Raw genomic sequence first — 13,651 nt, 5'->3', positions numbered from 1 at the left:
AACAGATGATTGAAACCTCAAACACCGCCATCTGCTGGTCATTTAAATTCACTACAACAGATGTGTTTGAATAAACGAACCGAAATATTAACGTTTTGTTGAATTGAAGATTTTATACTAATTATTCAGCTGTTAGCCGTATATGTGTTTGTATGATAAACAAATACATAAATATATATATTTTTTTTCTTGCAGGCGCCTTTTTTGTTCGAATGATGACGCCATAAGTCCGCGACGTGAGTATAAAACCACCGCCGACCATGCTCCTCTCTCTCTCTTCTGCTGCCTGCTCCTTGCATGGTGCTTATGGGAAAGTAGGCGCGCACTAAAATTGTCTAAACTTGTTTTAATAAGTTGTTTAACTTCAGTGTATTATATGCTTGTTAGGGAATGTCATTTTGGTATAATTAGTACTACGTTTCTGGCCAGACTAATTTTACCTTCAGCTACTGGAAGTACGCAGGAGAAACTAGGCCAAGAATGTTTTCTTATCGATGTGCGACTGTAATATGATCCGAGCAATTGATTTAACTTGGTTGCACCATTTCTTACACTGGTTTAAAGGCTTTAGATTGGTTTAACTCCAGTAGCGGTGCACGGTAAACCATGTGCTTGTATGAATAGAATAATGCATACTCATCAAAAGTAGTTTATGGCTTTTTTTGCATTTTGAATAGTTTTATGATTCATTCCAAAGTGTATTTAGAATTATACTTGAGCAGGAAATCTGAAGTTTATTTTTGCTCTTCCTAAACCTAAATTGACACATCCTTAGGTCTCCTGTTAACCACGACTCAAAGCTTAAATCTGAGATTTATTTCTGGTGAATTCCTAACAATCTAGTCTCTAAGAATGTATAACTAAAAATAAGCTGGATCTTTCAACCTTGAGCTTCTCTACAAACTAGTCTTGTAATTTGTCGTCTCATGCTTTCCGTAGGTACAACGTGACCGATCTTTGAGAAGAGAAAATGGTAAGTTTTGAGCTGTGTTCTTGCTTTATGGTTTTTAGTGATGATGATATTCAAACTAAACAGCTGGAATTACCGTCAGATTTTAAGTGGTGATCTTTGGTTTTCTGAACTCCGGAAGTTATTAAATAGTTTAACGTTAAACACTGAAGTTTTAACACTTTGTCTTTGCAGATCTTCAGTTCGAGTAATCTATATATTATGAAGCTTAACATTACAATGGCTGGTAAGTAAATGTAGTGCACTCTAAACCATATCAGTCATTGAATGTATGCTTATAAATTGTGCCAAATAAGCTTAAACCTGTTAAAGAAAATGGGCTTTGTGTTCATACAACATTAAATAAACTGACATCATTCAGACGATGATGAAACTCTGGAATAGGAAGTGCCGTCTGATGCGATAACTGACGATGTTTCTAATCCAATGTTCTGAGCCGCATATGGTGCAAAGTGTTGTTTTTACATATTTCCTTAGTCTAACAAATTTGTCTTAACAGGCTAAACTCATCTGGATTTGTCGCCCTGACTATTTCATTAAGGTAAAGCGCAAATGTAGTTTATAGTTGTGTTTTTTTTTACTACATTCGTTGTGATGAGACTAAACTGAAATAGCTGGAATTACCGTCAGATGGTGTAGTGGTGACTTTTGGTTTCCTGAACTCTAAATGACTCTGACAATGAACGATTGTGTTGAATTCCAAAATCTAAAGTCCTTTCTCTTGGCAGGTCTCGAGGCTGAACGAGCTGTCAAAAGTAAAGTGTTCAGCAGGTAAGTTCTGCACTTTACATGTTTAACTTCTGCCATTGTGCTTAAATTCCACATTTTAATCTTTTGTACCGCATTAATCAGTGATGAAACTCTGGAATAGGAAGTGCCGTCTGATGCGATAACTGACGATGTTTCTCATCCAATGTTCTGAGCTGCTCGGAAATTCACTTTGAAAAATCTAGTGTGAAGTCTTTAAACTTAACTAGTCTCTTTCAACAGGGTCATGTGTCCGGCTCGGGATCCCCACAAGTGCCACTTCAGGTATAAATGATTATAAATGGTCACATCTTACACTTGCGTTGTGATGAAGCCTAAACTGAAATAGCTGGAATTACCGTCAGATGTTCAGTGGTGATGATCGGTTTTCTGACACGTTTAAACTAGCGAAGAGAATTTCTTTCGTGATTTGCATTTTGTAACGACTTTTTTTTTGTTGTTTTTTTTCCCCCAAGGTAGTTCTGCTGGTGGACTTGGAATATTAAACTTGATGTTTGTGAAGACCTGATTTGAAAATAAATAACTATTTAAATCTGTACATTGTGTTTTTATTTAAAATTTCAGCTGTTGCACAATTGCTAGAATATGAAAATTATAGGAAGAAGTGCCTAACAGTCCTACTGTATCCTGAGGGTATGTTTTACTGCATAGCTCAAAGTACTCACAGGACTGGCATTTGGAGCGTGAGATCAGACCTGACGAGGAGGTATAGTGATGTTACAGTATGACATGTGCAAGTCTTGGCACATTTCCGAGATGTTTTCTCAACTTTGCTGTGGCGCTACTAAGACTCGCAGTAATGTCTCTCAAAGCTGAACTCTTCCAAACGCAGTCATCTGCTGTGTGTTCAATCGCTAAGAAGCATTTTGAATCTTTACATTAAATGCTTTAAGCCCCAAATAAAGCTAGTCCTTGTCCACACGTGGGGAAATTTCATTGTTGCAATGCAGGTAGATACAGAGGAAAGGAACAGAACTTATAGGAAGTTATAAACACTTACGTTTGTTTAAAAGATCTCTATAAACAAACTCCAAACCAAAAAACTCAACAAATTACTTTATAAACTCTGCCTTGAATTACTTTGAGAATGTTTACTTGTGTTCACTCTACCGCCCATGCTGTTTCTATACTGAAAGCTTTATTTCCTCTACTTAAGTACATACTGGTACACAACACAATTTAAAGAGTTGTTCTGAGGAGCCAGCTGTGTTTGGCCTTTGAAGGGCTCAAAATTGGCGCAAGTACAATTTTTGTGGATTAAAATTGATATTGGTTATCCTATTCGGTGACTGTCTAATCAATTCTAACAAGTTGGTGTTAATGGTGTCATAGTAGGGGGGTTAGTGACTTTCATAAGGATTTGTATGCTGAAGACAAAGACGACTGTTACTACTACTACTTTGGGGTTGGTTGAAATACTCCAAACTGGACATGTTCAGAGGAGCCAAGAGTTGAAGTTTCTACTCTGCTCCCAGGTGAATTATTTTTGGCCTTAATTTCCACTGACAGCAGATATGACTTTACGTCGGACTATGGGTCTGTTCCTGCTTTTCTTTGTTCGATTTTGTTATGTGCCTGTAAATAGCATGTTCAAAATGAAAGCTTAACGTTTTGTGGCTGTAAAAAAGGAAACTCATAAAAGCTTTTGAACGTAACAGCATTGCTCCGCCAGCATCAGAATCCATTTTAATGCCAGTGAACATTTCACAAAGTAGGAGCTTGTTTTGGTGCTGCATAAAACAATGTATGACAGTAAAAAGATTAGATTATGCTAAAATAAAGACATTATTTTGATAGAGATACTTGAAGTCATTGTATGTCTTTGAGCGAGTTATTTGCTCAGAGATTTGCATATGTGCTTTCTGTGTCCTCAGGCATGTTCCTGTCTCGTGTCAACATGTCCAGAAATTTCTGCAAGCACGTTTTTGTTTTTAACCGCAAAGCGTAAAACACACAAACTACAGTAGGTGGTGGAAAATGCACCTTTTCAATCGGCTGCCAACTGCCATTAAAAGTAACAACAACAACAACATGTTTGCTATTGAAGCCAAAGACTTTTTTTTTGTCAGACCAGAGATTTTTTGTTTCTCATGGTCAGATCCTTTCTGTGAACTCCAGGTGGGCTGTCATGTGTCTTTACTGAGGAGAGGCTTCACTCCACAGACCTGACTGGTCCAGAGCTGCAGAGATGGTATTTCTTCTTTTTTGCCCTGACTGCATACCTTTTTGGCCAATCTTTCTATGTAATGCCAATTTTCCCAGTGAAAACAGTGGCGACTCCAACATCCTGAAGAATAAACATGTTTTAACTGTTGCCAGATAATATAGAAGCATTTAACATCACTTCATTAGATCCTACTCTACTAGTAGATCTAGAGTAGTACTAGTATTTGTTCTTTCATAAATGTGCACAAAATAGGTCTTACAATAACTTTGAACTTTGGCAGAAAGTTTGTGTAGGTCTGATCCAGTCTGACAGGCTGGAGGCGCCTCTCACAGTAAAGTGGTGGTTTTCATTTTTCCTGTCACTCTTGGCTTTAGGGCTTTATAGGAGGTGCCTTTGACTCTTCACACATATATATATAACAGAACATCACACAGATAACAGGCTGTTCTCTGGGAAACCGCTCTGCTCCAGGTCTGACTGAAACAACCTCAAAGCAGCAGGTCTGACTTACCTCTATTTCATTTACTTTGTATTTTTCTGATGTCGGAGGTAGTTTGACAGTTGAGTTATAGCTTGTTTTAGAATGTACATGCTAACTTGGATTGATAAGACAAATTGTGATCATCAAATGTATATTTAGTTATATTTTATGTATAGACTTTAGTTGTGTAAACATTGTAATTGGTCCACTTTTTCTTTTTAAACAAGGATCAAAAATACGTTTCTTTAAGCGACTGCGTGGAAGGGATGCCAAATGTAAACCTTAGAAAAGCGGTCTTTTCTCTCATGTTTGCTGTTCTTTTCTCTCATGTGTTCAGTGTAAAACACATGCAAATATAGTCAATAAAACAGAAATAAGACACATTTGAAAAGATAAATAATTCTGCTTTGGGTTCGCTTAGTCCACAAACTCAAGTAATGAAGCTCCAGCGTAAATATTCATGTGCAATTACTGTCGTGATCACATGCAATGATATTTATTTATTTATTTATTTATTTTTATCTTTATTATTTTTCCCCTCCATCCCTTGTTGGGAAATGGGAGGTTTTGTCTATAGGAGTTTTTGTTTATAGGAGATCTTCTATTGAGAGTGTTTTTCAAACTTCCTATAAGTGATCTGTTCTTTTCCTCTGTATCTACCTGCGTTGCAACAATGAAATTTCCCCATGTGTGGACAATAAAGGATTATCTTATCTTAAATCCAGTCTCCAGGCCCTGGGGGGACGCATCTAACATAGGTAATTCTATAATGGCACACACAATAATCACAATGTCTCCTGCCGGGGTCTGAGCGTCAAATAACCCGCGTCAGTGAAAATGACCTATTTAAGAACAATCTCACTGTCCCTGAAAGCAGCCCTGTGTCTTCTTTAGCCCTGTGTCTTCTGTAGCATGTCTTGCACCTCCATTATCAACCTGCGGTACCCGCACGGGAGTTTGGGGAGCGCCTCCAACCCGGAGAAGTTTCACAAAGAGCAGGACTTCGAATACCTCAAAAACTACCATGTGCAACGAAAGAAGATGTTTGTCGTCAAGACGTTTGGACCCAACGTCAGCTCACTGGGAGACATTCCTGAACTTACGGCTTCACAAGAGGCACAAGTCCGCTGGTGCAGACCAAACGTACGTATCCATAACAGTATCTTATTATAACAAACTAAACACTTATTAGTTATTTACTGCAGTAATACCACGTTTTGCCATGTCATTTAAAACAGACCAAATTGTGTTTCATTCATGATTGTTCAAATAAATGCCTGGAGCTCAGAAAGCCCGCCCTCTCAAAGCCCCGCCCACTGTAAGAAGTCATTTATAACCCGGAAAGTTTTTGTAAATAAATGTATTATTTGTGTACTGCTGCATTTCCATGTCAGGTCACCCTTGAAAGAAGAATGTTCTATACCAATGGTTGTTTTCGTAAAATAAAGGTTAATAAATACAATGTGTGGAATACTAAAACAGTGAAATGTGCTTGAAAAGGTGAAAAGTATTATTTCAAAAGACAAATATTTAGCCACTGTTCAGGGTGTACTTAGCTTAAAGAGCATATGACAGGTTCTCTTACTTTGTTTGGTGGAATCCTGAGCCTGTAAAGTTACAATTTGGCCAGAAAAATTACAGGAAGAAGTCTTGAGTTCTAAAAAACTAAAAAAAAATGTGCCTTTATTTTTAGAAAATTGTGGACATGCTCAAAATAAGAGGTGATCCGGTCTTCAGCAGCGGTGGAGAGTCTAGATTTGACTTTGCCCAGGGTCTCGTGGGTAATTACATTGTTACAATAAGCACATTTAGCTGGATTAGCTAAACTATCATTTGTAATATGTTTAATGTGTTTGACTCTTTTTTGCAGGTAATTGCTGGTTTTTGGCTGCAATTTCTTCCCTCACTCTGAATAAAAAGCTGAAGGCTCAAGTTATCCCACAGCAATCCTTTGACGACTACGCAGGAATCTTTCACTTCAGGGTGTGTTTCATAACCGTTGTGTTTTCATATCCAATAATGTTATATAATAAAGTAAAATTGTCTGTTGAGGAAACATACAACTGATAGTGTGACGATTATTATCAAGCTTTTTTGTTAAAATGAGAACATTTACATTTAAGTTTCACATTTTAATTACTTTATTTACACGTTTTAAGCAGTTTCACGTTTTGATTTCTTTATTTTCACATTTGAAGAAGTTCAGTTTCACGGTTTAAAATCTTTATTTTCTTGTTTTAACAAATATATTATATATTCTCATTTTAATGACCTAATTTTCACGGTGTGTTAAGGTTTTCATTTATTTGACTTGCCCTTTTAAACAATGGATATGAGCAAAATATGTTCATGTTCAAATAATTCAAACTTAAAACTTAACACTTTTAAATGTGAAAATGTTTGTTTATGTTCTTGCTTTAAATTAATACTTTGACAAAAAAGCCTGAAAATAATACAAATTTACACCACACTGACAGTTCTGAGTTGCAGTATTATTTTAACAACATAATCGAACTTTTCATTTTAGCCTAACTTGCCTCCTCCAGTGGTGATGTGAGCAATAACATGCCTGTACTGATACATTTTGTATTATTTTGCAGTTTTGGAGGTTTGGTAAATGGGTGGATGTTGTCATCGACGATTATTTGCCAGTCTATCAAAACCAATTCTTCTCTGTTCATTCAAAACAAACAAATGAGTTCTGGGTCCCTCTGATGGAGAAGGCGTACGCCAAGTGAGTACACACTTTAAATGACACTTTTCTGGAACTTGTTTTAGCGTAAGGTACTTTTACACCTGGTTTGGTCCTTGCTCTTAGATTGGTGGAAGTATAGGCTGTATGCAAACTCCTTTATTTTGTCAACAGCCATCATAACTGAGGAACAACAAAAACAGCAGGATTTTGTGAGTTTGTCATTGTCTGCGTGTCACATGTAACAAGCTTTTCTGAACGTAAAACTGGATTTCACTCAATAAAGCAGCATTATAAGTCAGTCAGTCAGGTGAAAAAACAGTGAGTACAAACATGTGCTAATTTACACATGCACAACTGCCATTATAAATAAATCAGGCAAGTTACATTTCATAAACAAGCATAGATCACTTAGAAGTAACGCTACAATTCATAACCACATTTTACATAAAGAAAAGTATGCAAAAAAGCCCAGAGGCAGTTTTAACTCTTAATTATGAATGAACAACAAATCCGTTTTTTGGGGAGGAACAGTGTGTCATCCTGTTTTGTTCAAATCAATACCCAGATACTAATGGAATACTAAATCTAGTATTGAAATTAAATACGCATTTGAATAAGTATCAAGACTGAAGCATGGACATGGCAAAATTGGACCTTTCCTTAATAGTTAGTTGTTCATTGTTTGTATTTCTATTGTCAAAATACTGATTTAAAACCATCACTGTATCGAAGTTGGTATTGAGTGTTGAGCCATTTGCTTAGAATGAAAACCACACTATGGACACTGTTTCTTGTCTTGTGCATTGCAGGGTGTGTGGGTCGTATGCAGATATGAGTATTGGATCCACCAGCGAGGGATGCGCAGACATGTCAGGGGGATTAAGTCTGAACTTCCCTCTTCAACATGCGCACAACAATGAACACGACGCTCTGCTGTGGACCTCCCTGTCCCACGGCTCCGGCTGCAAGTCCATGATGTGCTGCGGGACGCCCTCTGCAGACTCTGTAAGTCGTCCAATTTGTTCATAGGTCTTCACGTTTAAAAATATTAATCAGACCTGTATTTCAGAGTGTTTTTTTGGCTGCCCTGGTTGAGGTTGAGCACATGGATTTATGTCAATTTGTGTTTATTTTTTAGGGAAAGGTTATCAACACAATAAAGAGCAATGGTTTGGTCAACGCTCATGCCTACTCGGTCACTAAAGTCACAGAGGTAATTGTACACAAACAATCACAACCGGAAAGCCTCATAAAAAAATACAAGAGTTAATTTTGCTCAAGTGGATTAAAACCAGATTGTAAAAGGCAAACATTTGTTTTTCAATTAAAACAGAAAAACGAAAATGTAATCTATAGACGTAATGGACGATTTTTGGCCCAAATCTGAGTCTCTTTTCCTCGTGGCGTGGACTGCCGATTAGTTCTGCCACGTATCAATCATAGGATGCACCTACTGCTCACCTGCAGCCTCGTCGGCCCGTCCCCCGAGAGCAGCACGTTTCCGCGTGTCTAAGCGCATGGATCTATCATAATATAGTTCCCTCAGTGTACGGGACAAAATGAAGACAGAGGAAGACAGTTTGATGTGATCCGTGGCGCTACTAAACAAACAAACAAACAAACGCACGTCTCGCCGCGACGCTGTTGTTTAGGTCCGCACGGACATTTAAATGTATCCATTTCATTTGTGTTCATTTGATATGAACTATATTTAATGTGCCCATAATGTATAATTATGATAATAAGTATGATCATTTTCAAAGGTTTATCACAGGGGCTCCAAAGTGAAGCTGGTGCGTCTGCTGAACCCTTGGGGCTGTCAGGAGTGGAACGGAAAGTGGAGCGACAGGTTCTGAAAATTCTGAAAAGTTTTCCACTTGTAAATAATAATTACTATATAATAAATAACACATATTTTCTTACATTCTCTTACTGTGCAAACAGTTCTTCACTATGGAACCAAGTGAGCCTTAAGGATCGGAACAAATGTGTGAAGGACAACAATGGAGAGTTCTGGTTGGTAGACATCAGAATAATACTAAGGAACCATTCTGTTTTCAAAGCACAAGTCATCACTTCTTCTAAAATATATTGTTGTATAGCAGTATTATACTCCTCATAGGGCTTCACAAAATTAAAGAAAGTTATATATGTTGGACCTACATGTGTGATGTGTGTGTGTTTTGTAGTCATAGCTACTGTATTATTACAGGTCTTTATGTGTTTTCTTTTGTGTGTCCAGGATGGAACTGGAGGACTTTTGCCATAACTTCCTTAGTTTCTCCATCTGTTGCGAGAACCCAAACTTTATGGACGGGGACCTGAACTGTCAGTGGCAGCTGATGATTCACGAGGGAGTCTGGGATACGGCCGGCGGACACATAAACTATAGTGAGTCCAACCATCAAATTCTGATACAGCAAATCAAAACCCTAAAGAGATTTTAAGCGGGTGTTGACACGACTGACATTGAGTCATGGAAGACAGATAAATCAGGCTCGAGTCAGTGGGACAGACATTGTTTCCTCAGTTTATGTGTTCTTTTGCATTGGACCTTTATAGACCAGCCTACTCTACAAAGGCTGGTCTATATGGCTCCCTCACCTGGACTAAAAAGAGTAGGATCATCCAGTGAAGCTGAGAAAGTTTTTTTTTCTATTATGTTCTTTTATTTATCAAACTATGATATCCTTACAAACTGTTAATGAACTAACCTGGTCCTCCGTGCAGGTACCTTCCACAAACCCTCAGTTTCGAGTGCAGGTGGACATAAGGAACGAGGAGGAGGACTTTGACATGAACTGTTTTGTCACTCTGATGCAAAAGCCCAGCGAGAGAAACCGCAAAAAGGCCCGATACTACCAAGTCGCATTAAACCTTTTCCAGGTCTGCATCGAGAATTTAAGTTTCATGCACAGTACATACGGTAAACAGTTACTTCATGTAGTAACAGTTCATATGTTGTTGTTGTTTTTTCTTGTCTAACAGATACCGCCTGGGGTAAGTACAAGAAAACTGATTTTACAATTGGCACAGAACAAATAATAATAAAATGTTGTAATGTTAATTTTGACTTAAAGCTAGGGTACACAACTTTTTCCTCTCATAATTAATCAACTCTGTTTGCACCCCAGAGAGTGTACTGTAAAATCAGACCGCTATTTTATCTTTTCAAACCTGTAGAAAGAGCCACGAGTCGAGTCACTGTCGCTGATCTGAAGCTGCGCTAGAGGCAAAAAGAATCAGTGTCAATACTTGTGACGTGTCGTAGGATCTGTGAGCGGAATGAGTTAGAACGGTTAAATCAAATAGATTATTTCACAGTTTGTAAATGAGGTGCTCCAGCTTTAACTCATGCATGACTTGTGGAGCTCCATCGTAAAAAGCGTTTCTAGATGACGGTCAAAACACGCTTGTCAGAATGAGAAAAGGTTTGATCATTTTCTCTCACAACTCTCATTTGCCGCCTTCTGCCCATCCTCCCGTTACATAATGGTCAGTTGTTCAGCACTCAAAGACGAAACTTGGAGTGCATTTGACAGGTTAGACAACATGTTTCGCTAAATGTAGTGAACATGGTGATATTTAGTGAACATTTTGTCTATTCTTACCCAGTTTTACAATTTTAGTGAAGTGTTTAATATTACTTCCTGGTTGGACATGAGCAGCAGTGGTAATTCTACAACTGTTCCCTAGCAACCGTATTCTAAACAAGGGCCAAAATCCATATAAATTACACAATAGATATGAATTGACAAATAATAATACATGATGACACCTTTGTTTTTGTTAAATGATTATTTTAAGTCTGAAAGATGTGTCGGTTGTGTTTAAATTGTCCCTGTATTTTTGGTTCTACTCTACTTTCTGTATTTTTCAACTCTTATTTTTTATTTTTTCTTCACAAACTGCAACTTGACTGATGTAAAACTGTGACAAATATTTACCACAAAACTCCCACCAAACAAAGTCATAATTCGTAAACATGAGAAACTTTAAAATAAGTCATATGCACTTTAAAAGACGAAGAACATCCCTCAACAGTAGAAGCGAAACACTTATTAGATCTGTTTGCTAATAATCCTTTCAGACCAGACCCGGACGCCTTGATCAGGCTTTCTTCAGGAGAAATAGTCAGATTGGGCAGATTCAGTACAACCAAGAAAGGGACGTCACCAACTGGTACAGGCTGAGTCCGGGAGAATACGCCATCATCCCGTCCATGCTGCAACAGTACATGAGGGCCAAGTTTGTCCTCTCCATCTACACCAAGGCCCACATGAAGATCCAGTAAGAACAGCCAACGTTGTTACCTAAAGGAGCAGTGTGAAACCTTTCAGAGGGTGTTTTTTCAGGGCAATAAAAAAAATCTAAATCAAAATGCAAGATGGATTAAGTTAAATGCACTGAGGAGCATTTCAGGGCAAAACTCCACCTCAGAAAGGTTACACAATGCACCTTTTATATACCCAAATACAGGCCCTCAACATTTTCAGTCTATTATTTTAATAAGGTTTTCACTCTTTAATTTGAAATAACTGCCCTATATAAATAAGGACTAATTTGATTTCTAATACTGGCATTTGTCTTGACCAGCACAATAACGACCCAATGCCCACGACCACGACGATGACGATGTGCCCGAGGAGGAATACCTAATAGTGGAAGAAGAAGAGGGGGGTCTAATTCTTCCTGAGGTATAATCTTTTTCTAACTTATGCTGCTGTAGCTGTATGTTAAAAGATGTTCTGGCCTGTAGGCTTTATTAGACAGGAGAGGACAGTTTGAAATGAGGGATGAGAGAGGGGAAGACATGCTGTAAATTGTCGGGATTCGAACTCACGACACTGCGGCCGGTCTTGCACTTGTCGGGATGTGTTTTAGAAAAGTTCTATTGTCACTGAACAAAATTCCCAAACCAGGAACTTTCTTCTTATGGTGCAACATAAAAAAAAAAAAAGAATAGTAATACAATATGTGTAAGAATAGATGAAGCATTGTTGACATGATTAAAGTGGCAGGTGTTAGTCCCATTTTCACTTTAAATTGTTTTTAATTGTGACTATTTGTAGTAGCTCGGGTGTTACTGAAAATATGTGCTACTTGGACACTTTTAATAGGTTGCAGTAGCCGAGGAGAACTGCAAAATGAATGGACCGGTTTGTGATTGGGCTTGTATTAGAGGTTGTATGAAGCATGAATTCATATCATTGAAAATTGTATTATTTCCTCAGATTCCCACCGCGGTTGACAACGGTGATGCGTTGAAAATATTTGCCAAATACGCTAACTGGGTTTGTCAACTTTCTGTTATGAAATCCTCCCCAATAGTGGAACTTGCCAGAGCTGAGACTCTTGTGTTGCTTTTGTTGTGGACAGAGAGACGAGCTGAATGCCAAGAAGCTCCAGCGGCTCCTGAATGACCACTTTGCCCGGGGTAAGTTTATCTAGTGATATAATACTTTTAACGGCTAAGTAACTACTTTTTTTGTTTTAAGGAATCTTGGAAAGCTTCAGCCTCGACTCTTGCATGAACTTAATTGTACTTATGGACGTATCCAAAAACTGAAACAAAGCACTTTCTAAGTTATATGCCGTTTTATTTATGATTTTTGTCATGATTTCCTTTAATAACTTAACGTCCTGCTAAGACTGACCGTCGAATGAGGATGATGAACTTTGAAGAATTCTCAAAACTCTGGGAAATGCTGAACAAATACAAGGTGATTCAGAAGTAATTCAGTTGGCGGCGGATGGATGCACGATGAGTTTCGATATATTAACTGATGAATTGCATTTTTACAGCAAATCTTTTTGGATGCTGACGCTAATCACAACGGGGTCCTGAGCAAGGATGAACTCGACATGGCGGTCCGAGCTGCAGGTGACAAATCAAAACGGCAACTCAACTTCATTGCCTCTATTTTAAATGTGATAAACTCAATATTTTCTCTTGAGGCAGGTTTGGATGGCTTCAGTGCTGAATGGGGAGGGATGGCAATGTTTCGGTACAGCTTTGGCACTCCCTCCATGGACTTGCAGACTTTTTTGACTCTGATGATTCGCATGGATCAAATGACAGGTTTGTTACACCGATGTTCACATTAATAGTTGGCCTGCTGTGGAGCTCTGGTTATTTTTCTTCCAGTAACTTGAAAACAAAGCAATTTATATACGTGCGCCTATGTTCCAAATATTTTCCGTGAAAGTGAATAGTGATAAAAGATCAGGTGTTTTGTTCCAGGTTTCTTCAACAGCCGCGCCTCAGAGGGAACTATCATATTGTCCATGGATGATGTAAGTGAAAAGTACATAACAGTTTATTATTATTATTAACATTTTATGTATTTTTTCAGTGGTTCGACAGCACTGTTTATTTCTGAAGAATCACAGCACCGGCCAAAAATGTCTTCAATAAAGTGCTAAAATCTGCTCTCGATCCTTCTTGGAATGTTGTTGGAATTATTGTTCACCCATAAAACCTTTTAACACATATATACACGATGCTTTTGAATCAACGCTAAACGTAGGAAATGTATTAGATGTAAAATAGAAAAAAGATCCACCATG

General features: G+C 38.0%; 3 protein-coding genes, 1 long non-coding RNA gene and 5 other non-coding genes across 10 annotated transcripts; all 9 read left to right on the top strand.

Moving 5' to 3' along the window:
- Nucleotides 1-279: 279 nt before the first annotated feature.
- On the top strand, nt 280-2,274 carry LOC140360293 (uncharacterized). 2 transcript variants are annotated; one of them, XR_011926906.1, is made up of 7 exons: nt 280-314; nt 940-973; nt 1,145-1,196; nt 1,470-1,511; nt 1,699-1,741; nt 1,961-2,002; nt 2,194-2,274. It is a non-coding gene; the product is annotated as an uncharacterized lncRNA (long non-coding RNA). The 2 variants fall into 2 exon arrangements; XR_011926907.1 differs by having other exon boundaries at nt 2,198-2,260.
- LOC140361298 (small nucleolar RNA SNORD65) lies at nt 1,012-1,083 on the top strand. Its single transcript, XR_011926976.1, has one exon. It is a non-coding gene; the product is annotated as a small nucleolar RNA SNORD65 (small nucleolar RNA).
- LOC140361295 (small nucleolar RNA SNORD49) lies at nt 1,331-1,407 on the top strand. Its single transcript, XR_011926973.1, has one exon. It is a non-coding gene; the product is annotated as a small nucleolar RNA SNORD49 (small nucleolar RNA).
- LOC140361297 (small nucleolar RNA SNORD65) lies at nt 1,560-1,632 on the top strand. Its single transcript, XR_011926975.1, has one exon. It is a non-coding gene; the product is annotated as a small nucleolar RNA SNORD65 (small nucleolar RNA).
- Nucleotides 1,818-1,894, top strand: LOC140361296 (small nucleolar RNA SNORD49). Its single transcript, XR_011926974.1, has one exon. It is a non-coding gene; the product is annotated as a small nucleolar RNA SNORD49 (small nucleolar RNA).
- Nucleotides 2,041-2,113, top strand: LOC140361300 (small nucleolar RNA SNORD65). The gene has a single exon (XR_011926978.1). It is a non-coding gene; the product is annotated as a small nucleolar RNA SNORD65 (small nucleolar RNA).
- A 2,085-nt stretch (nt 2,275-4,359) lies between the features above and the next one.
- On the top strand, nt 4,360-9,528 carry LOC140360433 (calpain-1 catalytic subunit-like). The gene is made up of 10 exons (XM_072445640.1): nt 4,360-4,405; nt 5,281-5,529; nt 6,080-6,167; nt 6,257-6,369; nt 6,987-7,120; nt 7,891-8,086; nt 8,220-8,294; nt 8,845-8,930; nt 9,026-9,097; nt 9,324-9,528. Exons 2-10 carry the CDS (start codon nt 5,299-5,301, stop codon nt 9,526-9,528), a joined length of 1,200 nt encoding a protein of 399 aa, XP_072301741.1. The 5' UTR covers nt 4,360-4,405; nt 5,281-5,298.
- A 235-nt stretch (nt 9,529-9,763) lies between these two features.
- LOC140360432 (calpain-11-like) lies at nt 9,764-11,375 on the top strand. Its single transcript, XM_072445639.1, has 3 exons — nt 9,764-9,967; nt 10,070-10,081; nt 11,172-11,375. Exons 1-3 carry the CDS (start codon nt 9,764-9,766, stop codon nt 11,373-11,375), a joined length of 420 nt encoding a protein of 139 aa, XP_072301740.1.
- A 1,020-nt stretch (nt 11,376-12,395) lies between these two features.
- On the top strand, nt 12,396-13,443 carry LOC140360292 (calpain small subunit 1-like). Its single transcript, XM_072445503.1, has 6 exons — nt 12,396-12,518; nt 12,580-12,635; nt 12,733-12,804; nt 12,887-12,965; nt 13,044-13,163; nt 13,326-13,443. The coding sequence occupies exons 2-6, from the start codon at nt 12,612-12,614 to the stop codon at nt 13,415-13,417; spliced, it is 387 nt and encodes a 128-aa protein (XP_072301604.1). The 5' UTR covers nt 12,396-12,518; nt 12,580-12,611; the 3' UTR covers nt 13,418-13,443.
- Nucleotides 13,444-13,651: the final 208 nt, after the last annotated feature.

Source organism: Eucyclogobius newberryi, unplaced genomic scaffold (genome assembly GCF_026437365.1).
Source record: "Eucyclogobius newberryi isolate DKJ021-1_F unplaced genomic scaffold, fEucNew1.0.hap1 SCAF_15, whole genome shotgun sequence".
Classification (NCBI taxonomy): domain Eukaryota; kingdom Metazoa; phylum Chordata; class Actinopteri; order Gobiiformes; family Gobiidae; genus Eucyclogobius; species Eucyclogobius newberryi.
Note: the sequence above shows the minus strand (reverse complement) of the source record. Positions and strands in the feature narration are given on the sequence as shown.

Coding starts and splice junctions, on each gene's coding strand:
- LOC140360292 (XM_072445503.1), top strand. CDS start 12,612: ATGAACTTAATTGTACTTATGGAC. Junction 12,805..12,886: donor AAATGCTGAACAAATACAAG/GTGATTCAGAAG, acceptor GCATTTTTACAG/CAAATCTTTTTGGATGCTGA. Junction 12,966..13,043: donor CATGGCGGTCCGAGCTGCAG/GTGACAAATCAA, acceptor CTCTTGAGGCAG/GTTTGGATGGCTTCAGTGCT.
- LOC140360433 (XM_072445640.1), top strand. CDS start 5,299: ATGTCTTGCACCTCCATTATCAACCTGCGGTACCCGCACGGGAGTTTG. Junction 8,087..8,219: donor GGACGCCCTCTGCAGACTCT/GTAAGTCGTCCA, acceptor TTTATTTTTTAG/GGAAAGGTTATCAACACAAT. Junction 8,295..8,844: donor CGGTCACTAAAGTCACAGAG/GTAATTGTACAC, acceptor TCATTTTCAAAG/GTTTATCACAGGGGCTCCAA.
- LOC140360432 (XM_072445639.1), top strand. CDS start 9,764: ATGATATCCTTACAAACTGTTAATGAACTAACCTGGTCCTCCGTGCAG.